We start from the raw sequence: 24,605 nt of genomic DNA on the forward strand, positions 1-24,605 counted from the left end.
ACAGTGACATAAATTACAGTCCCTTGCCCCTTTGTGAAAGCACACTCCTGAACAATGACATTTTACTACAGTCCTATTTCCTTTATAAAAATGCCCTCCTGTCCTGAACAATTCCATTTCACACATTCAGAGGCCATTCCACTAAGGTTGCCAACCTCCAGGTGATGGCTGGAGATCTCTCACTGTTACAACTGATCTCTAGCTGATAGAGATCAGTTCACCTGGAGAAAATGGCTGCTTTGGCAATTGGGCTCTATGGCATTGAAGTCCCTTACCTCCCCAAACCCCACCCTCTTCAGGCTCCTCCAAAATCTCCAGGTATTTCCCAACCCACAACTGGCAACCCTACATTCCACAAAGTGGGAGCTACAACAGAGAATGTTCAGATACAGGCAGCTGCTAACCTTACCCATTTGTGGGATGGCACATTCAGAAGACTTTGTTCCAGTGAACTCAGCAGTTGCAATAGGGTACATTGGGAGAGGAAGTTTAGATATTGGGGTCCCAAGCCATGAAGAGCTTTGTAGGTGATGGTCAATCCCTTGAACTGAACCCAGAAACTAATTGGTACAATTGGAGCAACTGTAGAGCAAATGTAATATGCATACTCCATCTAGCTCCCGATAAGTATCAAGGTGCAGCATTCTGTAACAGCTAGAGTTTTTAGATTGTCTTCAAGGACAGGCCCATGTAGAGTACATTACAATAGTCTAACCTCAAGGTTACTGTGGTATGGATCCACGTGGCAAGATCAGCCTGGTCGAAAAGGGAAGTCAGTTTCCAGGCTAAATTAATTTTGTTCTGCTGGAAGGATTTTGTGATGCTGAGTTAACTTGTTTCTCCAGCAACAGTGCTGGATCCAGTATAACCTTTAGGCTAGTAACGGAGTGTCAGCTGAACCCCATCAAATGTGGGGAAACTCAGTGCCCTCCAAGACCTCAGCCTACTCAACCAACTCAGCACAGGTCTGTCTATTCAGGATCCTGTTACAGCTTCTAACTATTTAACTACAGTTGCCAGGCACTGGCTTTATGGGACAAATTTATACAATCTCTTGATGGTGCCCCATCATAAATAAAGATAAAAATGTGACTTCGTTATTGCTATAAAAGGAGTTTTTTATTGTTACAATCATACATATTAGAAGCCTACGAACACACATAACGGGAGTATCTACTATCTGCCATGTTGTGTGAAAAAGGGGCAACCTGTATTCAGGTTCAGGTTCACATATATGGAGATTGCACACACATGGTTAATACATGTGTTGCTTCTGTTAACACAACACAATGACTGTGTGTACCAGAAGGATTACAGAATGGGCATGCTGCCATTATTATAGCATGCCCCCATTATGCATGGGTGTAACATCTGAAAAGGACTATATAATATATTCACTGTAATATATTGTTGGGATTATAACTCCAAAAGAGAGAGAGTATTCTGCCGCACTTTGTCTAGGTCATAGAGAAAATGTTACTATAGGTTGGATCCAGCAGTCAATTAGTAGAATGTGGTGATGGTCACATATCCCCTTTTCAGCCCTGGAAAAATAGATTCCTGTTAACAGGACAATGTGGCTTAATAGCCAAGTGTGTCAGGGGTTGCAGTGCGGAAGGGGTAGGGGACAAAACCACCCTTCCCACAGCTTAGGCACCAAAGGACCAGCATAGCTATTAGTCCATATGACTAAACCTTATGCTGGTATTGTGTACCAATTTGTACCTGGCCCCTTTCACCCTGTTTAGATTTCATTTTATCTGCAACTAGGCCATAACTAAAATAATTTGGGGAAAAATATAGATGGTTTGCAGCTATTTTTATAGATACCCTACATCAGAAGTGGAAGATTTTTTTTTACCCTTGCTACTGGATCTCATTCTTGCTATTTCACAACTAACTGGTTTCTCTGTGTCCTTTTGCTCTCACAGACCCATCTTTGCCCTTCCTTCCTAGCAGTCCAGAGGACATGTTTGTTTTCAGCACAGGCCATACAGAGGACATTATTCCCTGCCGTGTGACAGATCCCAACACTTCAGTGACCCTTTATGAAAGGAGGACCGAGGACCCAATTGTTGCCACTTATAACAATAAGCAAGGCTTTAAGGGGTACTTTGAAGACAAGACCTTTGTCTGCAGGGCAACAGTGGATGACCAAGAAATTGACTCGGAAGCATACTATGTCTACAGGATCCAAGGTGAGCTTTAACCAGTTTGCTCCTGCAAGTATATACGAGAACTTCACATTTTGACAGGTTCAATTCAAACACTCGAGTTCCCTTGTCACAGTTCCAAAACTGTGATTGTCAAGCATGTTCAACTCACAGGCAAATATCAGCAGGGGAAAAAAAATCTGTTTTTCATCATTTAAAAGAGGAGGCTTATTGCATCAAATTGTGGAATATTTCCCTTTTTGGTAATTCAAAAAAACCGTATGAACATTATCAGCTGGTTACTCTATTTTCTTCTTACTTTAGGATCCTTTTTATATGTGCAAAATCATAATGGCAATTCATTGCCCACCTCCAGTGTCATTTTGGGAACCGCAGCAGTGCTATATAACACCCACTCTTAGTTACCATGATAACCCCTTTCAGGATCCCATACTTTCCCCATTAGCACTCAGAGGTGGTGTTGGTATATTGATATGAGGATAATTAGCTGTCCCTTCCCCCAGCATGTATATCAAAAATATGAATTGACGATTGGGTGAGGGTGTTCTTCTTTGGCGTCATAAATAGCCCTGTGTATGCGATACTGACTTGCTTAGCCTGGATCATAAGAGTAAAGTGTTATTGGGCCACTATTTTTCCTAACCAAGGGGTGCTACTTTTGTTTATTCAGTCCTTTGGTTTTTTTCCAAGGGATCCATCTAATAGGGCGATTTAGGTGACCAGACATAGGCCATTTACGCATGGCTGTTTCCTCGCGGTCACCCCACCCTCTACTTTGGGGCTTTGCCTCGATTATGCATGCATTTGTGTCAGCAAAGTGGTGGCAAGAAAATGTATGGAACTCAAAGACTAAAGCCTCAGTCATGCAGTTGGAGCCAGACTAAATTTTCCCCTTAATGGAAGGGGTGGGATACTTTCCACCTATTCCCTCTTCCTGCTGCAGACCCCCAATTTGCTTGCAGGCCCCCTGTTCCCCAGGACCAGCATTTTGGAAAGATCAGTGGGCTTCAGTGGTGGTGGTGGGAGAAATTCAGGGGTGGCTGATTCCCTTGGTATCCTCAAGCAATTACAGAAATGAACTGATGGCGGGTACACCAGAGGCACCAAAAGCACACAGTCCTGTAGCACTATCATGGCCCAGGCACCACCATCCCAGTTCCCAGGCTGGCCAGTGGCTGTGGGTGCACCCTGGCTGGCTAGCCAAGCAGGTAGCTGGGTCTCACTTGGACGACAAAGCTGTACAGCTTGCCATGACAAGGGGGGAGAGATTGCACCCAAACCCAAGAACTCGCCATATCTCTATGGTCTTTACCATAGAATTTGTCAGACTCCTAGAGTGTCACCCAGAAGTAGCCTCACTTCTGAGTTCAGATGCATTCCCCCCCTTATCTTCCACTATAATGATCAGCATCGTGGGCCAAGTGAGCTCTAAGCCAGGCTGAGGGTGGGCGTGCAGGGGTCATAGGGCATGACAAGCCCTTGGGCTGGCCCCGCAGGAACATTCTGTTCCACTAATAGAAGTGCCTTGCATAAGCAGAAATTTTAGTCTGGGTCCAAGAGGATATTGTTGCCTCCTTGCCATTCAGATGTGTGGAGTGTGAAGGCAGACCAAATAGTCAAAGAACAGTTGAAGATTCAGCACTAGGCACCTGCAGGGAATTTCTATCCTCCAAAATCTGGTATGCATTCTGCTTTGGCAATGTCATGTTAGAATTTTCTCCTAACCACGGAAGTCTGTTTGTCATTATGGAGGCAAATTGCTTCTTCTAGAAGGTTCAGACCAAAAATAGGAGAATGTTGGAAACCCTGATGGACCTCAGTTTCTCCATAAACAACTATAACTGGTCATCTGATTATAATTAAATAAGGAAATGTTCATAATCTACTGCCTCAGTTCAGGAAACAATTACTAACAACCTCTTTATTTTTCCTGGCTAGATATACTCTTTTACCAATCTAAGAAACAGCAATCACTCTTTAATTAGAGATTCTCTAACCAAATTTTGGCAAATTCTCCCAATTTTAGAATTTGGCTCCAATAATATGGGGCCCTTCCTGATATAAACAACAGAGTGTTGTTTACAACTTAATATTTGGAGAGAGCACAGACCCAGCTCAAGATGACCCGAATGCCCGGTTTCCCTGCCAAGCCCTCTATTTCACTAGGAACTTGTTTCACAATGAAAAGGCCATGCCTTTGCCACTTGTTTGTTTGTTTTCATTGAGGCCTTCTTCAGAAAAAAAGAATCAGATCTATGTTTCCATTGAAAAAGCAAGATTGTTCATTCAAAATGAAACACATTCATTTTGACATAAACAGAAGAAGGGTAAACAGTCGCTGCAACCATTGCAGGAGTGAATCTAGACTCTAACATTTCAGAACCCAGACCTGAAAAAACTCAACTTCTCATTCGCTGAAAATTGAACTCCTGTGCAGTGGAAATATCAGACAACTCCCTCACTGTGAAATGAGCAGTATATTGTATATTGAATTTGGTGCACTGCCTGGACTAATTTTTAGTTTCGTGAGTTGGTCTTCCTTTAGGGGCTGTTGCTTGGATTCCTTCCATGTTAATCTGAGTTTTTCTCCCCTTCAGTGCCTGCCTCTTCAGCCTTCATCATCAATGTTTCTATCAGTGCTGTACAGACCATAGTGAAGCAGGGTGAAAATATCACTGTAATGTGTGCAGTGAAAAACATTGAATTGATAGATTACACTTGGAGATATCCTGGTCAGATGGTAAGCAAACGTGTAGGGTTTATGGCTTGTTCGTATGTTTTTGTTGTTCTCTTCTCATTATCTTGACACAGCAAGTATGATGGACTATGAAGCACTACTGTCTGTACATGTGGGGGCATTTAGTTGTGATCTCAGTTGCAACTGTCTGAGAGCAAATACTGGGCCATAGATGCAAATGTAGATGCATTGTCAGACAGACAGCGCAGCTGTGTGTGCTGCGTGCTCCTGTGTTTTTAGTGACCATGCTCAGATGCCAATATATAACCATTCTGCCATTATTTGATATTTTTTATTTGTCCCCATACCCAAAAAGAAAGATGTGTGATACTTTGTATGAGTGGAACTAGGGTTTATTAAAATCTAAATTGCATCTAATTAACTCATTCCTGTTCTTTTAGTGTGGCTTGCCTAAGAGGCCACCCAGAGGGTTCCATAGCATTTAGGTATGGCTTCTTGGCTTCGCCACAATTATCACAGACTGCACAGCAAAATGAGTTCAGAGATACTGACTCAATGCCACTCAACAAGTGCCCAACACCAGGAGTGGTCCCACCCCAGGCCTTGGGCCCAGTGGGGCAACAATGTCTGGTTTGGTTACCTCTCCCCATCCATAGTTACTTCAAGGTGCCAGTCTAATAAACTTGAATCAGCAAACCAGCACTAACATTGCCAACCACTAGCAGGAGATTAGCCAGTCTCCCTCTGGAACAGGTCTGTTTATTTCCCCTGCAATTGGTGAACTAAGATTCTTCTTTTGGCCAATTTGAGAAAGGTACCAAAGTGACAATCTAATGTAAGTGATTATCTATCTGTCTAAGTGACTATCTAATCCCACACTGCCTTGTGAAAGGAAGGCATGCAAGAAAGCTTTGCCAGCAAAAAAACTGGGAAGGATGTACAGAAGGCTTTAACTAGCTCACCCCTCTTCTTTACTCAGTGTCTCACCTTTTTTTAAAAGGGTTTGAGCAAACAATGGTTGTCATCCAAAAGGCAGGAACCAGTCTACCTTGGAATCTGTCTCTCGGGAAAGCATCCTACAGGCTCAAGGTATCCAGGATCCTTCCATGTTCTTCTGAACAACAGTTTGAGTAGTGGTGGAAAGTATCATCAAGTCTCAGTTGATTTATGCTGACCCTGTAGGGTTTTAAAGGCAAGGGACTAACACAGGTAGTTTACTATTGCCTGCCTCTGCGTAGCAACCCAGGTTTTCCTTGGTGGTCTCCCATCCAAGTATTAACCAGGGCTGACCCTGCTTAGTTTAACATATAGCCTCTCTAAATACCAAAACCCTGAAGTGGTCTGCCAGGACAGGATTCCTCTAGAAGACTTTTGTGCACCTATAATCCTCCTCTAAAGAACCCAGAAACAAGATATTGAACTTGGAAACAAGGTATTGAACTATACAGACTGTTAGCTTCACGTAGTAAGATGGTTTGTATATCCGTACAACAGAGATTCCCATTCATTAGTGATGATTTTGGAAGAATAAGATTTCATCTATAATTCCGCAGGAATATAAGTTGCCCCAATATCTTAATTTAAGGAAGAAAGAAGCAACAAATAATGAGACTGTATCTCTGAGCACCTAGGTAGGATGAAAAAATGAACAAATTGATTAATCAATCAACTCGTGAAGTTCCAAATTCCTGTCAAAACAGGGATGTTTCCTTCCCTTTCAACAGTAACCAAAATGGTTTAAGTTTGTGATTCTTATCATGGGTGTCCTTCTGCAATTCACTTTTGTGTTTGCAAATGTTGCATTAGAATGATGGAAATGCTTTATAAATACTGAGAAAGCTGTGTTGTCAGCAAATATATGTCAAGGGAAAAAGGAATTCTGTTGATGGAACCGAAGAATGGGGGTGGGGGAACAGAACACGAGAGTCATCTCAAATATTTCAGCCCCACTGACAGAAAGCTTTCTCTTGATGACTTTCTACTATCTGGTATGCTGCTTTGTTTGAGGACAGATTCATCCAAATAATGGCTGAGGAGGAGCTGGTAGGGGATGAATAGTAGACAAGTAAAATGTTTTTCCCTGAATGATTCCTATAAGTATTTTAATGTAATTTGTCTTTAAATATTTGAAAATGGATATTGGTCACAAATATATAGATGAGATTAACAGACTTAATACACTGGGGTGGGGGTATTCTGTGCTGTTCAATACTACTCATACTTGGTATATTCTGCTGACTTTCCTTTGCAGGTGGGCAAGGTGGTACATCCAGTGACAGACATTTTGCCTGGGATCAGCCATTCTACTATCTCCATCCTAACAATTCACAATGCAGAGTTAGAAGATGAAGGGCTGTATATCTGTGAAGCCACTGAAACCTACCATGGGGGAAAAGAAACAAAAGAAATCTTTATCAAAGTGATTGGTGCGTTTGTCAAAAACTTCAGTTCGTCTCTTGACAAAGGCTTCTTAAAATACCAAGCTATAGTTATGCTACCTGCTTTTCAGGGTATTGAATCCAACAGGGCCAGCTATTCTGGTATTTTGTTTTAATGTTAGTTGATTGGTAACCTGCTGTTATAAACCTAGTTTTGAGCTTCTCTTATTTTATGGGCACCTTCACCATGTAGAGTGTCTCATGGCAGTCTCAAAAGGACATTTTAAGGGGGTGGGAGTATTATCTTAACATTCAGAAATCCAGTTCATAGTTCTCCTAAATTGGAACATTTCCTTGACAGAGGTAGGCCCATACATCATATTACTAAAATGGCTCACTGCAGAATCAGATCCCTGTTGCACTCTTCTTTTATGTCTCTCATCAGCATCCATACAACTCAAACATTTCCCTGCCCTCCCAAAAGGAAGGGATGGGGATCCCAGGGGGAGTCCTGCTTCAGTGTAACGTTTCCATTCCTTCCTTTCTTATACAGAGCATGGATTTGTGAGCTTCCTCACTATTCTGAATGACACTGTGTTTGCTGAGCAGCATAAAAGTTGCACTTTCCACGTGCAGATTGAAGCCTATCCAGTCCCCACCATCATGTGGCTCTGGAATAATCAGCCCCTGATTTTAGAGGGCAACAGCGGGTTTGCTATCAGCACTAGGAATTTGTCAGAAACTAGGTAAGCGGCTTACTGTCAGAGATGCTCTAGCACAGTCGATTTTAAATCAACTTCTGGGTTCTCTACCATCCAGTCATTTCAACTTGTAGTTTCAACATTAAGCAATTCATTCCCCCTGCCCCCTTGGAGCAGAGGACAAAGGCAACTCTAGTCTGTTGGATACTAGAGAGCTGTTCATGAGAAAGCTCTTTTACTAGTTCCACATATCAACTCCTTTGCAGTTTCTGCATGGTTGCTAGGCTGAAATAGCAGCATCATTACTTGGAACGTACAGCAAGCAAAAATCTGAATTTGGTGCATGGTGACAGGGAAAAACTGAGAAAGTGAAACGTAGAAAGAAAAGGGGTCTATTAAGTACCAGGCTTCACAACTAGGTGTATTTTGCTAAAGAGCTCAGCTGGGATATAGAAAGTTGAGCCGGACATATGTAATACAGAGTCCAGGTTTTAAATATTAAAAGTTGAAATCACAGGGTCACTAATTCACTTAGAGCCCATCTCAAGCACCAGTTTGACAGAATGGCTTCAGGCTCCTCAGAGTTCCCAGATAGCTGGGAGTAAAGAATACACTTTCCCCCCACAGACTGGGATATGCATTCACTCCAATCCAGCTATTCATCTGTGTGGGGAAGCACTAGCATGCTTCGGTGCATTGATCTCCTTGCTAAATTGTATCTCCTTGCATGCACAATAATGCACCTGAGGTTAGACATGTAGATCCTTTTGTTTTATTGGGTCTATATATGCAGCCTTATGAGATGATTGGCACAACCAGCTTTGGCTACACTGATCACCAGTTTGGGAGTGAATCTAGACCTTCCCCTTAGGGCCTGACTGTCTTTTACTTTGCCCTTGCATTTTCCCCCTCCACCGTGTAATGTTTGTAAGGCCCTGAGACTATCAGGTGGCCGACAGTGTCAGAGCTGCCTTTCCCAGACACCTGTTCTGCTACATGACATAACTGAATCATGGATAATTGAATTGTGGCCAGTGCACATTATGTGTTCATGTAGACATGTGTAGAAGGCTCCAGCAAACTAGGAGTACCAAGCGAGTATAATATAAGGAGTGTGTTTCTAAAGTAATGTGTATTTCCTTGGATTGGGGCCATGTTGCAGGGTGGTAGGGGTGGTGGTAATCTTTTCCTCCATGATGTTTTCCCAATAGAATCAACGGACAGACTTTCAAGGTACTGTTCGATCTGATAAGGAAAAAGTCTGGCACCTGTATTGTATCTGACTTTTCCAACTGTTGGGGCTGATGGCAATTAGGGGGCTAATTTCTATTGGCAGTGCAGCAAAAAGGGTTAAACAAATCCCTTCCCCCATGCTAACAGCTCAATCAAAATATGTTTGTTGCAGCTGCTTTAAAAAATTTCATCAAGAAATTTGGTCCAGCTTTTCTCACATAACTTGTAGTTCAGCTCTCAGTGTCCTGTTGAATGTGGCAGGTTCTGTACTAGTACTAGCCTCCTTGTCCAACCTCTTAACTATTGTAAGGTTCTCTGTCCTGCAGGTATCAGACTTCCCTATCCCTCATAAGGGTGAAACAGAGTGAGGGAGGCTTATACACTATTCGAGCATTCAATGAAGATGATTCGCAGGAGATGTCCTTCTATTTACAGATTAATGGTGAGCACATCTTTTTGGTTTGGTTTTTGCAAAATCTGTCTTGCACAGAAGAAGAGCTTATCTGTATTTAGCCTTGTGTAGCATTAGCAGCACATATACTTAGCATTTGTGCTGAGCCCTTTGCATGTATCATTCAATAAGCTAATACTACATGCAAATAGACCAGGACATGGGCTAAGTGTAATTAAACTTGACCTGGCATAGGTAGAATGTGTATATGAATAAGCACTTTAACTTCACCTGTGATCTACCTTTTTTTTTTTTTTTTTTGCTTCTGACATGATTGTGCCTGGGCAGGTATTCTGAAGGTGAGTTTTGCTTTTCTATAGTCTTTTCAACATTTCCCTTGATGTTACTCAGATCTTCATGTCCTACTTTCCATCTCCATGCTCTTCCCCACTGAGCTACCAGAAGGCTTTGAGGTCTATTCCTTGTGAATGTGCAGCTGTCCAGCTTCCATTATCACTCCCCTTCTCTCTTCCTGACAGTCCACACATTCACTTTCAAAGGACACTGTGTTTTTTAGCAGAACTTGAAATCTTCTGTTGGGGAGTTCTTGGGTCCCACGTGTATGTTCCCTTCTTTGTGTTATTTTGTGGCTGTCAGGTTGTGTTTGGTCTACCTGCTGGGCAAGGTGGTATCATTGGTTTGTTCTGTAGTTTTTGTGCATTGTTGGGTTTCTGTACATGGCTAATGTGGAGACCTCATTGGCGGGCAACACTGTGACTGTGTGTTGTCATGGAGACTCTGGGATTAACTGCCAGTACTGATATATTATCTCTACTTTAAAATAGTATAACTTTTTTTCTACTTTGCTGTGGGGAGAGCATAAGATCCTAACTGCATTAAATTAATGTGATATTAATGTAAACCAGCACAGTGGGACCTCAGGATTTTCCTGCCTGTTTTCCTTTTGTGTACCTTCTCCAGCTCTGAATATCCACTTGATATAGGGTAACCGCTAGTGAATAATATTCTAAATGGGTGGGATAATATTCTAAATCAGTGGGACATGGAAATGTTCCTTCCTGATGAAATTACGCCCTGAAATTTGGTGTGTGAAGTCCAACACTGTGATTGCTAGATACTTCTGAAAACAGGATATTTGTACTCCTGTTCATTCATATTGAATTAGTAGGTATGCTTCATATTTGTTAAGGTATTTCCATGTTCCCAGAAGCTGAAATGGGGTTTGTATGTAGCCCAGGATACACTGATCACAAAGAAAATTGGGACATGGTTAAAACATAGGACATGAAGTTTTCTTCATTACAGGAGCCAGCACTCCAGTACAGTGCATGGCAGGTTTAAAGGTAAAGGTAGTTTCCTGTATAAGCCCTTGTCATTATTGACCCTGGAGTGATGTAACATCATGACATTTACTAGGCAGACTATGTTTACCAGGTGGTTTGCCATTGCCTTCCCCAGTCATCTACACCTACATCTACATCTTACCCCCAGCCAGCAGGGGACTCATTTTACCAACCTCAGAAGGATGGAAGGCTGAGTCAACCTTGAGCTGGCTACCTGAAATGGACTTCCGTCAGGATTGAACTCAGAATCCCTTTCATAATAATTCCTAGCACTGAATTTGCCTTTTTCATAGCTGCATTACACTGAGCTGTCACTCTTTGTGGGTTTTCTACTGTGACGTACCACATTTTTTTCCAGCAAATGTAGACCCAGTAACATAAGATACTGGAACCAGCGGGAGGTTTAGGGAGGCGGGTTCAGAGGCAGCAATCAGTATCCCCTGTGCAATGATGTCACTTCTGGGGGGGACTCTCTATCACTTGCCAAAAAACCTGTATAGTTTCCATAGTTCAGAAAAGACAAAAGGCAATGCCACTGGGTTGCCTCCTAAGCCCAGTGCGGGCATTCCGCTGATTGTCTGTTTTGGGATTTCACCATGCTGAATAATTCAGGGTCATCTACAAGTCCACCTCTAGTTTAATTATGAATTCATTAAATACACAAGTGAAAGATGGTATAAAATGTTGTAAATAAATAAAATGATACCAGTGGGGGAAGCCCACCCATTATGATTCCCCTTTGTTGCTCAAACTGTTTATTTTTACCTGCTCCTTCCTGTTTTTTAACCAGTTAACTTGTATGTTTTTGTCCCATATAACCACCAGTCTCAGCTAAGGTGATTGACCTCATAGAAAACATCAACTCTACCAGTGGGGAGCAAACAGTGACGTGCATCACAGAAGGAATGCCCCTGCCAGAAGTTGTCTGGTATATCTGTAATAATGCCAAATGGTGAGGCGATAACTTTCATAGCACATGTTCAGTGCCTTTGTGTGTAGAATTTGGAATGTAAACGGATGGCATGTCAGGAGTTATGCCACCATGGGATGACTTCATTATCACCTGATAACATAGGATTTTTTAAAGCTTTCCCTCATTCACCATGAAATTATCTTTTAGCTTGTCAGTTCAGAAACTATTTTTTTAAGCCTTCACATGATGGGATTAGTTATTTTAACCCATCTTGTTTGGAATCCTGCCTTCTTGTTGGCCTGTGTTTTATCTCTCCTGCTCAGTGAGCTGTGATGAGGGGTTGCAAAGTCTGGTTTGGGAAATTCCTGGAGATTTGGGGGTGGAACCTAGGAAGCACAGAGTTTGGGGGGGAGGAGCTTACCAGGGATTTGATGCCATAGAATCCACCCTCTGAAGCTGCAATTTTCTTGATGGGAACTGATCGCTGTAGTCTGGAGATCAGTTGTAATTCCAGAGAACTCCAGGCCCCATCTGGAGGTTGGTAGCCCCACCTGTAACACTCATAAAAGCTTATGCTGGAATAAATTTTATTAGCCTTTAAGATGCTGCTGGACTCCAGTCTTATTCTGTGCTGCCGTGTTCAGCTATCCTCTCTTCTTCCCCATCACTAGTACACTCAACAACTGATAAATCTGGCATCCTTTGGAAAGACAGATTTGGCCCACATGCCATTAGTCATCTATCATTACTTTAAGAGGCCTGCCTTTCTAATTGCAAAGTAAGGCAGATACATTTCTCTCCCCCTTCCCATCACTGCTAGTAGCAATATTATATAATTCTGATTAAAATAGTGTCGAGAATTAACTTTTGAATATAGAATTGTTGTAGCACAGGTTGTTTGTAATATCAGACTATCTTCTGCAAAATACCATTGGACTGTTTCTGTTGAATACTTAGAAATAAAGCATGAAGATTCCAAACTACTCAATGCAGGAACAACTGAACTGTTATCTGGCCCTAAAAAGCAGCCATGGGGGTGGGGGGGGATGATCTAAATGAGGGTTTGGGCACTGAAGAAAGATATATTAACTCTTCCCTTTGCACTCTTTTCCTAATTGAAAATGGTTGCCTTGTGGGGGAAAAGTTAGGTACCCATTTTCAGACAGAGAAATGGTGAGGGGAAAATAATTTTTAAAAAATTCTTTCCCAAGTGCTGGGGGGCCCCACTGCCACAGCGCCTTTTGGAAGCCAAATAAAATGCTGAGACTTCGAATCGTATTGTCATGGGTAGTTTGGCCCTTGCTTGACTCATTTTGGGAAGATTTTTGTTTGTGGCTTATAGAATCATGGTTTGTGATTGTGAGAAATTGTTTTTGCATGTTTATTCAGTTCACAAGAAACACATTTGAACATAACACTTAAACCATCAGTTTAACTTCCACTGATTTCTCCCTTCCACATAAGGTGTAATGGGGAAGCAACCAGAATTCTGGGGAATGTCTCTGGAGAGATGGATCTGCAGACAAATTTCACATACCAAGATGACCTGAAGATTTACACTGTGACAAGCAAATTGCATTTCCACAGAGTAGATGAGCCAGTCTTTATAAGTTGTGTTGCTCAAAATGCCTTGGGCACACATGCTCAGAACATCACCCTGGTCCCATACAGTGAGTCTCACAGCACATATTTTAAATACTTCTGTGTTTAACTGTCTTTGTAGCCTCCTTTGGAATTCTGGGAACAGCTTTGTGTCTGCAAAATGTAAAGTATATCTAATCTAATATTCCAGTAATAAAGGGTAGATTTTAAGTTAACTAATTAAAGCAGAAGGTCCCGTAGTAGTTAATGGCATCAACTCAGAAAACAAATTTTCTTTCCTGACGTTTCGCCAGCAACTGTGGCAGGCATCTTCAGAGTAGTAACACTGAAGGACAGTGTCTCTCAGTGTCAAGGGTGTAGGAAGAGTAATATATAGTCAGAAAGGGGTTGGGTTTGAGCTGAGTATTGTCCTGCAAAAGTATTGTCCTGTAAGTATCAAGATAATGTCCTAATGAGGGTCTGGTATGTTAATATGGAACCATTGTATCCTGAAGTGATCTGTTAATGTGTGTAATCCAAAACTAATCTGTATGGCTATTGTTGAATGTTGTCTTTGTCTGGAGGTTTTTCAGGGCAGGAAGCCAAGCCTTATTCATTCTTAAACTCTCCTCTTTTCTGTTAAAGTTGTGCTGATGTTTATGAATTTCAATGGCTTCTCTGTGCAATCTGACAAAATAGTTGGTAGAATTGTCCAGTCTTTCAGTGTCTTGGAATAAGACCCTGTGTCCTGTTTGTGTCAGTCCATGTTCAGCCACTGCTGATTTCTCAGGTTGGCCAAGTCTGCAGTATCTTTCATGTTCTTTTATCCTTTTAAAAGAAAATTCCAAGACCACGGTTACACAGCCCGGATAACCTACACATACAAACAAGGATAAAAGAACATGAAAGATACTGCAGACTTGGCCAACCTGAGAAATCAGCAGTGGCTGAACATGGACTGACACAAACAGGACACAGGGTCTTATTCCAAGACACTGAAAGACTGGACAATTCTACCAACTATTTTGTCAGATTGCACAGAGAAGCCATTGAAATTCATAAACATCAGCACAACTTTAACAGAAAAGAGGAGAGTTTAAGAATGAATAAGGCTTGGCTTCCTGCCCTGAAAAACCTCCAGACAAAGACAACATTCAACAATAGCCATACAGATTAGTTTTGGATTACACACATTAACAGATCACTTCAGGATACAATGGTTCCATATTAACATACCAGACCCTCATTAGCACATTATCTTGATACTTACAGGACAATACTTTTGCAGGACAATACTCAGCTCAAACCCAACCCCTTTCTGACTATATATTACTCTTCCTACACCCTTGACACTGAGAGACACTGTCCTTCAGTGTTACTACTCTGAAGATGCCTGCCACAGTTGCTGGCGAAACGTCAGGAAAGAAAATTCCAAGACCACGGTTACACAGCCCGGATAACCTACAAGAACCAATGAACTCTGACCGTGAAAGCCTTCGACAATATTCAGAAAACAAAATTACAGAGCTCCAAAAGAAGGTCCCATTAAGAAGCTGTAGAACTAATAGACCTAATTTGTCTCAGCCAGCCAATAGTCAGTATCAGCCAACAAACCTGCTATATGTTTTACCATCTCCACTCTTTAGTTATTTTCCTACTACCCAAAAACATGAAGAGGCTTAAGAAAAGCTAAGGGCACCCGATTATTTGTTCCTTCTGTCAACAGAACCCACAGGGGGCAGCAAAGCAACCTGTAACATTTTACTACTAGGTTGTAAAGTGTTACTATTTCCATGCTTGAGAGGGAGACAGAAGAAAAGTACTGTGTTGTCTTGTTAGCAAACGTGGAACTGCAGGTGGAACCAGCCCACCTGAGAATCCATATAATCCCTGAGTTTTTCTCCTATTGTATTTCTCCAGGAATTCTCTAGTACAACAAAATGTTTACAGATAGAGACTATTAATTCTGAAATGCTGCCATTATAATTATGTTTCAGACAAAGCCAGTAATTATTATTATTGGATCTTCATTTACCTTTTCTGTAGTTAATTTTTTCTCATAGTTGCTTCATAGAACTTTAATAGAAGGCTGGAATGTAATATGGGCACTAATATTTTAAGATAGCGGGCATGAAAAAAGTCATGTGCTTGATTCATGTTGCATCCAATATCTTTGTTTTTTAATGCTCATAACTATATTACATCATAGCAAAGGATGACCAAAAGTAAGGCAAATGGCCGCCTGCTTTGAGAAATGGGAGACTGGACATGTAATAGTGGATCAGTCACATGACCACTCGTCTGCACACACAATCTCAGCCCATTGTTGTTCAACCCACATTTCAGCATCATATGAATAAAAGGATTGAGGTTTTAATTTAGTTTTAGAAATTCTAAGTGGCGTACAGTTCCTCTCACTAGATTAATTTATTGGGAAATCCCAATCTAATATAAAGAGGAGTAAGGGAGCTTTTCTTTTATAAATTGTTCAGGAAGGCATTCTTATCGAGGATTTTAGTTTTTGGACTGTTTCATTGCATTGTTTATTGTACGTTATATTGTTTTTATTGCATCGTTTTCCAATTTTATAATCCAGTTTTATTGAATTGTTTGTTGCATATAGTATACTGTTATATTACATTTTTTAAAAACTTTGTAATCTGCCTTGAGTCTTAATGAGAAAGGCAGACTATAAATGAAGTACGTAAATACAAGATGACTACAGATGTTGCACTGCAAAATTGTTGTGTTTTGTTTTATACATCCTTTCTTGATGTAAAGCCCTTTTGAAGGTCTCTGTGGATTTTTTTAAAAATCCTAAAAGGCAAATATAAATGAATGCAATGTACTTTTGAGTATTCTGCAGGATTCCTTTTATATTCCCAATCCAGATGTTTGATAATTCTGCCTGTGTTTACTGTTTCAGACTTGCCCTTTAAAGTAATCATCATCTCAGTCATCTTGGGCTTGCTGGTGATCATGGTTCTTTTCCTGGTGATCCTCATTGTCTTATGGAGAAAAGTAAGAACAAGTTTGCCTCGCTTGTGTGACTAAGTGAAAGAAGTGTGGAGAACTGTGTTCCGTACTCGTAAACCAGTGTAGAGCCCAGATCAAATCCAACAAAATGCTGGGAGGTCATGGGATTTATCTCCAGGACCTTTTTGTTGGTAAACAGTGGCGGAGTGGGAGGGTTCCATTTTGGGGCACAGTAGTGGAGGGGTTAATTCTTTCCCCAGCATGGCATAATGCTTAGGAGCAGTGGACTCTAATCTGGAGAACCGGGTTTGATTCCCCACTCCTACATATGAAGCCTGCTGGGTGACCTCAGGCTAATCACAGTTCTCTCCAAACTCCCTCTGCCCCACCTACCTCACTAGGTGCCTGTTGTGGGGAGAGGAAGGGAAGGCAATTGTAAGCCACTTTGAGATTCCTTAAAGCTCGAGAAACGTAGGGTATAAAAACCATTTCTTCTGCTTCTTCCCTGTGCCATTTTTCTCATCTGCTGTTTGGTCTGTTCTGGACCTGTTGCCTGTATGTTCCCTGCATATTGTCCTCAGTTGGACAAATAGTACATCCCCCAAAAAAACCTGGAAACAACATAGAATGGAGAAAGAGTTAAACCTCTCCTATAGTGTGGCTGCTACTGTCAAACAAAATTCTTGGGAAACCCACAGTGCAATCCTAAACAGTTATACCTTTCTTAGCCTTTAATGGATTTTAAAAGGTATAATTCGCTCAGGATTGCACTGCCAATAACAGACCTTCCAGCATCTCACCTAATTTGACCCTGAGTGTCCTTAGCAGCCATTTGCATAAGCAAAGGATGCAGCCTTAACTTTTGACCTGCTGCATGTTCAACTGGAGGGCTCAGAACTGCAAGAACACTAAGAGATGAGTGAAGTTCAGCTTAGCGTGATCTGTCAATATGCCAGTCATTAGTTAAAAGCCTTTAAGGGAAGTCTGGAATACAAATCAAGGGTGATTCATATGAAAGCTCATGTCCAGAGGACTGTGGGAGCTCAGCTTCTCACCAAAGCTAGTAGGAAAATAATTTTAAAACATGCAACAGCTTTTCCAGATACTATAAAACCATTTCACCAACACTCACAATTTGCCAACTTAAACAAAACCGCAAGTCAGCAAGAACCTGAGGTTTGAGGAGGGAAAAAATGAAACTTTTCAAAAATGGAAGTACTTCTATTTAGATAGTATGAAAGTTAACATAATTACCAACTTCAAATTGCTATTCCACTGTGGAGAAATATAATGTATAGGCAACAGCCTAAGACTGCTTAGCTTACTCAAGCTCCACTGATTTCTACAGGACTTGTATGCATAGTTGTGCAGTTGCCTATGCTTATTTTAAATATCAGTCTGTCTTCATTTAGGGATTCCTCATACGGAGTCACCAACCATCCTGGATAAAAGAAGAGCAAGAATATGTGTTAGGGTAGTCAGCCTCCAGGAGAGGCCTGGAGATTTCCCAGAACTGCAACTTTTCTCCAGGCTACATAGATCAGCTCCCCTGGAGGAAATGACAGCTTTAGAGAGTGGACGCTACGGCATTGTACCCCGCTGACATCTCTCCATTCCCCAAACCCCATAATGTACAGGCTGCATCCCCAAATCGAGCCTTGGCTACTTACCTTGAAGGCTTCTTCTGCTCAGAGGGACGAGGGCATCTCCAGAGTGGGTGTTTCCTTTTCCCCTTGCTTCGGGAGGCAGGACTAAATCAAACTTCCTGTCCTCTAGGTAAACGCCCCTCTTCTCCTCAGTTAAATACTCGCAGAGCCGAAGAGAGGTATAGTTGGACTGAAACAAAGTAACTATGTACAAGTATTAACCACTAAAGTGTGTTGTTGCTATTCTGCAAAATATGCCAAGTATTTACAATGAAGGAAGAAGACAGGAATTATCGTCAGATCGACCTAGTCCATTTATTTTTGACGTCTGAGCGGGCAAGATGCCCTCGTCCCTCTGAGCAGAAGAAGCCTTCATGGTAAGTAGTCAAGGCTCGTTCTCGCTCAGAGGGACAAGGGCATCTTCAGAGTGGGACATACAAGAGCTGTCCCGGCCCGGGAGGGTTCAGACATCCTGTAAAATGCTCTGCAGTACTCTTCTGCCGAAGGCGGCATCTGCAAAAGCATATAGGTTTAATTTGTAATGTTTTACAAATGTAGAGACCGAGGACCACATAGCTGCCTTGCAGATCTCTTCTACAGAGGCTCTGCGATCAAAGGCAGTGAAAGTGGCTGTACTCCGTATTGAGTGGGCTGTAACGCCCGAGGGTATGAGGATTTTACTTTCCTTGTATGACTGTGTGATGCATGATGAAATGGTCCTACTGATGGAAGCCCTAGACATAGGTTTGCCTTTGTTAGGTGCTGAGATATTTATGAACAGAGCGTCAGAGGCCCTGATCGACTGTGTACGTTCAGTGTAGATATGTAATGCCCTTCTTAGATCTAGAGAGTGCCAACTCTTTTCTTTGGGGTTTTTGGGATTAGGACAGAAGGTTGGAAGGATTATGTCCTGTTCCCTGTGGAATCTGGTGTTGCGTTTAGGTATGAATGAAGGATCAGTTCTGAGAACAACCTTATCCTTGTGAAAAGAGATAAGTCCTGGTCTGACTGAAAGGGCACCTAATTCTGATACCCTGCGAGCCAATGTCACTGCTACCAAGAATAGTACCTTCATCCTTAGCCATTTGTGGCCTACCTGTCTAAGAGGTTCGAATGGGGGTTTTGTAAGCGCCGTAAGAACGGTATGTAAGCTCCAGGTAGGAAACCTGTGTTTGACTGCGCGGGCCATTAGAGAAACTCCTCTTAGAAATGCCTTAATATGCGGATGTTTAGTGATGTGAAATCCAGAAACTTTGGGTACTATGGTAGCTATGGCTGCCAATTGCCTGCGTAAGGTAGAAGGAGATATACCCTCATGAAGGAATGACAAAATTCCATTGGCCTTGGGTTTCAGAGGATTGAATGCTTTATGCCTGCACCATCTGGTCGTGTTGTAGATTCGTTGAGCTGATGACTTGCGAGCCACCATGATGGTAGTAATGACTTCTTGACTATAACCTAGATCCTGGAGTTGCCTCCATTCAATACCCATGCGGTCATTTTGTACCATCCGTGATCGGGATGCCAGATCGGGCCTTGAAGAAGAAGATCTGGTCTTTCTGGTAGTCTCCATGGGTCTTGGGTGAACATCTGGACTAGGGATGGAAACCATGGGCATCTTGGCCAGTAAGGTGTTATCATGATGACTTTGGCGTGCAGAAGATGAATTCTCCTCAAAACCCTTGGAATAAGAGGAAGTCGAGGAAAGGCGTAGAGGAGGCCTTTCAGCCAGGGGGCCAGGAGAGCACCCGTCTGCTCTGCCCCTTGCTGGTGATATCTTGTGTAGTATTGTGCCAGCTTGTGGTTGCTGTTGGAGGCGAAGAGATCTATCAGTGGATTGCCAAATCGTAGGGTGAGTAGATGGAAGATCTCTGGGTGGAGTGCCCATTCCGCCTCGTTGACAGTCTGGCGGCTTAGCCAATCCGCTTGTACATTCAATGAGCCTTGGATGTGTTCCGCTGATATTGAGGAAAGGTTGGCTTCTGCCCAGGTCAGTATAGCTGCTGCCTCTTTGTGGAGGGTCGATGATCTGGAGCCCCCCTGTTTGTTTAAATGGGCCTTGGCGGCCACATTGTCTATCCTTACTAGAAGATCCTTTCCTTGGATCTGGGGGTGGAAGTATTTAAGTGCTTTGAAAATCGCCCTGATTTCCAGGGCATTGATGTTTAATCTTTCCGTGATATTCCAGGTTCCCTGGGCAGGTTGCCCCAATAGGGTGGCTCTCCAGCCTGACAGGCAGGCATTGGTGATGATTTGGGTCGGTGTTGGGCATATGTAAGGTAGCCCTTTGGTCAGGTTCTGATGGTGGGACCACCAAGACAGGCTGGACCGAGCTTCTTTGGACAGAATGAGGTGCCTCCGTCTCCTTAGGAGGATGTCCTTTTGGTATTTTTGGAGGAACCACTGGAGTTGTCTTGTCTTGAATCGAGCCCATTGTACCACCGGTATGCAAGAGACCATGTGTCCCTGGAGTTTTGTTGGAAACATGAGTTGGGATACACGCAACGAGAGGGCTTTCCTGGCTAGAGAACAGATGTTCTGTGCTTTGTCCTCCGGTAGTGAGAGAGAATTTGAGGCAGTGTTTATGACTACTCCCTGGTGTCTCAGTTTCTGTGTGGGAACTAAATGGCTCTTCTTGAAGTTGACAAGGAAGCCGTGTTCTGTCAATACCTGTAAGACACGCTGAGTGTGCTCGATGCTTTGAGCTTCTGAATTGGTGCATATGAGAATGTTGTCCAAGTATGGGTGGATTCGCACTCCCTCCCTGCGTAGTGATGCCACTAATGTCACTAGCACTTTGGTAAATACACGGGGGGCTGAAGTTAACCCGAAGGGGAGGGCTCGGAATTGAAAGTGCCTTTCTTGGTGGAGGAACCGTAGAAAACGACGGTGGTTTGGGTGAATTAAAATGGGAAGATAGGCCTCTGTGAGGTCTATGGATGTAAGGTGGTCTCCTGGCCTTAGAGCTTCCGTGCCTGACCTCAGGGTTTCCATTCTGAATCATCATAGAGGAATGTATCTGTTCAGAAACTTTAAGCCTAGGATGGCTCTCCATCCTCCGTCTTTCTTGGGTACAGTAAAGAAAACTGAATAGATTCCGGATAAACAATTCGATGGGGGGACCTGTTCGGTTGCTTTGATGGTAAGCACATTTTGAATGGCCCCTAGGGTCCTTTGCTGTTTGATCGTGCTTTTGGACGTCGGGGAGACCACTATGCGATCTGGAGGAAGTCTGGAGAATTCGATTTGGTAACCCTGTAGGATGATTTGTGATACCCAATGATCCTGATGGGGAAGACCACTGATGATGAAAGAGACTGAGCCGGGCCCCCACAGGCTTGAGTCTGGCGTCACTGCTTAGGCTAGCAGAGAGATTTGTCTCCTTTGTCAGCTTGGAAGGAGGAGAATCTAGGAATTTTGTTGAATCTACCTCCTTTGCTAAATGTTCCACGGGAGGAGCTCCACTGGTTCCTCCTTTGGTCAGGTCTGTATCGGTGTAAAGTATGGTATGGACGAAAGGAATTATTAGAGGAGTATCCTTTGGAGTCCTTGCACAGAGATCTGGGTAGGGCTTTCTTTTTATCTTTGGTTTCAACTAATATGGGATCTAACTTGTCACCAAAGAGCCTCTTACCCAGATACGGGAATCCCATGAGGACCTGTGTTCGACTTGCCAAGGACGGAGCCATAGGGCTCTTCTGGCAGCTGCAGATGTGGCCATGGCTCTTGCAGCAAAGGACATAGTGTCCAGGGAAGAGTCAGCCAAGAATGAGACTGCCCTGAGGATTCTGGAGGCCCCTTCTAAAGCATTTTTGTCCTCCTCGGGGATAAGTTGAACAAGTTTCCTTGTCCAAATTATTGCCGCTAGTGAAACTAGGGCGGATGTAATAGAGTCACTAATGGCAAGAGCAGATGCCTCATGGGACTTTTTACATGCTAGTTCAGTGTTCCTGTCTGCTGGGTCCTTGATCATAACTAGACTCTCCTCTGTTACTAGGTCAGAGGAATGGAGAGAGGAGACTGGGCTTTCTACTGGAGGCACTTTCAGTAGTTCAGCAGTGGGGTTGGTTAGATTATAAAACTTTTTAGTAGTCACAGGGAATTGTTTAGAAGCAATTGGTTTCTCCCATTCTGATTGTAAGAGTGCCAGGAAATAATCTGGTACTGGCACAAGCCTATCTGGCGTGTTGTGCATATGAAAAAATTCCCTTGAACCCTTCTTTTTCTGATCTGGCTGATTCTCTGAGTCCTCAGAGAGATCTAGGGCTGCTAGAGTTTTGGACAGTAAATTAGGGAATTCCTCAGAACTGAAGACCCTATTCTGTTTGGGGTTCTCAATTACGTCTTCCCCATCTGAAGAAAACTCGCCTTCTTCTTCTTGTCTCCCTCATCTTCAGATGAAGGGGAAGAGCTGTTGTAGTCCCTTGTGTCATGTGGAGAGTCAGATTGAGCCTTTAAGGCTGTTTTAGCTTACCAGTGCTTATTTTCAGGGTGGCCGGAGCCTAACCCATCCCTGCTGGGACCTGCTAGGGTACCAGGAGCAGAAGGATATTCCCTGAAATTAGAAGGTGAGGGGGAAGGAGGATTAACTGCCCTTGAGCCTTCTACAAAGGCATCCTTAATTAATATAGAGAGTTCTGCTTTGAGAGAGGCAAACCCACTCACGTCCAAAATAGGGGGTAAATTCATCCTACTAGTTGCTGCGTCTTCCATCACCCGTCCTTGCAGAATGGAATGCGAGCCGCCTGAGGACGGAGCATTAGCGGTTTCTGGCAAGACGCCAACCACTGAAGCTGCTCCCTGGGTGACGTTCTGAGGGAAAACGGCAGCCGCCGCTGTAATTCCCCAGCCATTCAGCTCAGAGGCGGTAAATGGTGAGATGCCAACCGCTAAGGACGCTCCTTGTGTGTCGGTGGTGAGAGGAGCGGTAGCGGCTGCTTTTTTCTCTCCGCCGCTAGACTTTGAGCCGGCCGACGTGCAAACGGTGAGAGGAGCAGCAGCCACCGCTTTTTTCTTCTTCCCACCGCTTGTCTTTGAGACAGCCGAAGTGCAGGCCGCCAAGATCAGGCATTTGGCGCGCTTTGAGGAGGATGATCTGCCCCGTTTGCACTTGCCATTGCCCTCTGCTCCTTTTTTATTTTTTACCCTCTGGTCACTGTAGTGCTCCTGGCTTTGCGGCATGGCCGTCAGTAAGGATGGGTCCATGTTGCCTTGGGCAATATAGAAATCTACGTGTGACTCCGCCATTTTGTTTTGGCTGGAATCTATTCCCCTTAGCAGAGAAATGAGAAAGAGAAAGAGAAAGGGACAGAGTAGATTAGTAGAATTTTTAGAATAAGTTTAGGAAGTAGAGTAGATTAAGTTTAGAATCAGTATAGAGGTTCTAATTGCTATGTAGCTGAGAGCTGCAGAAAGCTGCTCTCCCGATCGAGGCAGGAAATAGAACTGAGGAGAAGAGGGGTGTTTACCTAGAGGACAGGAAGTTTGATTTAGTCCTGCCTCCTGAAGCAAGGGGGAAAGGAAACACCCACTCTGAAGATGCCCTTGTCCCTCTGAGTGAGAACTCCAGGAATTTCCCAACCTGGAGTTAGCAACCCTAATGTGTGTGAATGTGAGATACTTTGGGCCAATCTTATACCGTGCAGTCCTAAGAATGCTTTCCTGGGAGTAAACCCCATGGAATAGACCTGAGTAGGCTTCTTAGTAGACCTGCTTAGGATGGCACTTATAAAAACCTTCTTACTAGGCATCCTGGATTGATCTATGCTGCATCCTACACAATACAGTCATTCCGTAACACCTTTCTATCCCCTCTCTAGAAACCTCGCTATGAAATCCGCTGGAAGGTAATTGAATCAGTCAGCTCCGATGGACACGAATATATCTACGTAGACCCGATGCAACTGCCTTATGACTCCAGCTGGGAGCTTCCCCGGGACAAGCTTGTTCTAGGTGAGGGGAAGGATTGACCAAAAGCAAGGAGTAGGGACTAAGCAGCTAGTGCCCCTCCGCATCAAATGGGCAGGTTTTCTCCGACACCTCTTCAACTATGTATGTGAAGCACTGTATTATTATTATTATTATTCCCTTTACTGAGCAGCCACATTCTTTGCTCTAACAATGGCTACATCTTGCTCTATAGTCTGTCTGTAAAAGACGTAACATCAGGGAACCAACATTACCAATTGTACCGGGGCCTGATTCAACAGGAGTACAGTGAGAGGGGGAAGGAGGGACTTCAGCCTTTCCTCCTGCACTGGTTTTCCAAGTTGAAATTGTTTTTGTTTGTTTATTTATTTATTTATAGTCCCCCTTTCTCACTGGGACTCAAGGTAGATTACACAGAGTGTGTCAATCCAATCAACGAGATGAAACATTCAGTAAACAATGAAATAGGATTTGGGTTGTAGAACCAATCAGAAGCCTAAAAAACAGAACTGAAGCAAAGTATAAGTGTTAACATTAAACGATGCAAAATTACACACCAAGATCCAGCCCACAGCAACCTATACACAGTAGTACAGCCTTTTGTACAGTGCTACCCTATTGC

General features: G+C 43.1%; 1 protein-coding gene across 1 annotated transcript in view; it reads left to right on the plus strand.

Moving 5' to 3' along the window:
- The window catches only part of PDGFRB (platelet derived growth factor receptor beta), a 48,826-nt gene that overhangs the window by 4,597 nt on the left and 19,624 nt on the right, over positions 1-24,605 (plus strand). Inside the window, exons 3-11 of the mRNA XM_056852283.1 lie at positions 1,932-2,198; positions 4,772-4,914; positions 7,124-7,298; positions 7,804-7,996; positions 9,511-9,626; positions 11,765-11,891; positions 13,317-13,522; positions 16,360-16,454; positions 23,875-24,007. Of these exons, the coding sequence (XP_056708261.1) occupies positions 1,932-2,198; positions 4,772-4,914; positions 7,124-7,298; positions 7,804-7,996; positions 9,511-9,626; positions 11,765-11,891; positions 13,317-13,522; positions 16,360-16,454; positions 23,875-24,007 (1,455 nt within the window). The remainder of the gene's footprint in view (positions 1-1,931; positions 2,199-4,771; positions 4,915-7,123; positions 7,299-7,803; positions 7,997-9,510; positions 9,627-11,764; positions 11,892-13,316; positions 13,523-16,359; positions 16,455-23,874; positions 24,008-24,605) is intronic.

Source organism: Euleptes europaea, chromosome 1 (genome assembly GCF_029931775.1).
Source record: "Euleptes europaea isolate rEulEur1 chromosome 1, rEulEur1.hap1, whole genome shotgun sequence".
NCBI lineage: Eukaryota > Metazoa > Chordata > Lepidosauria > Squamata > Sphaerodactylidae > Euleptes > Euleptes europaea.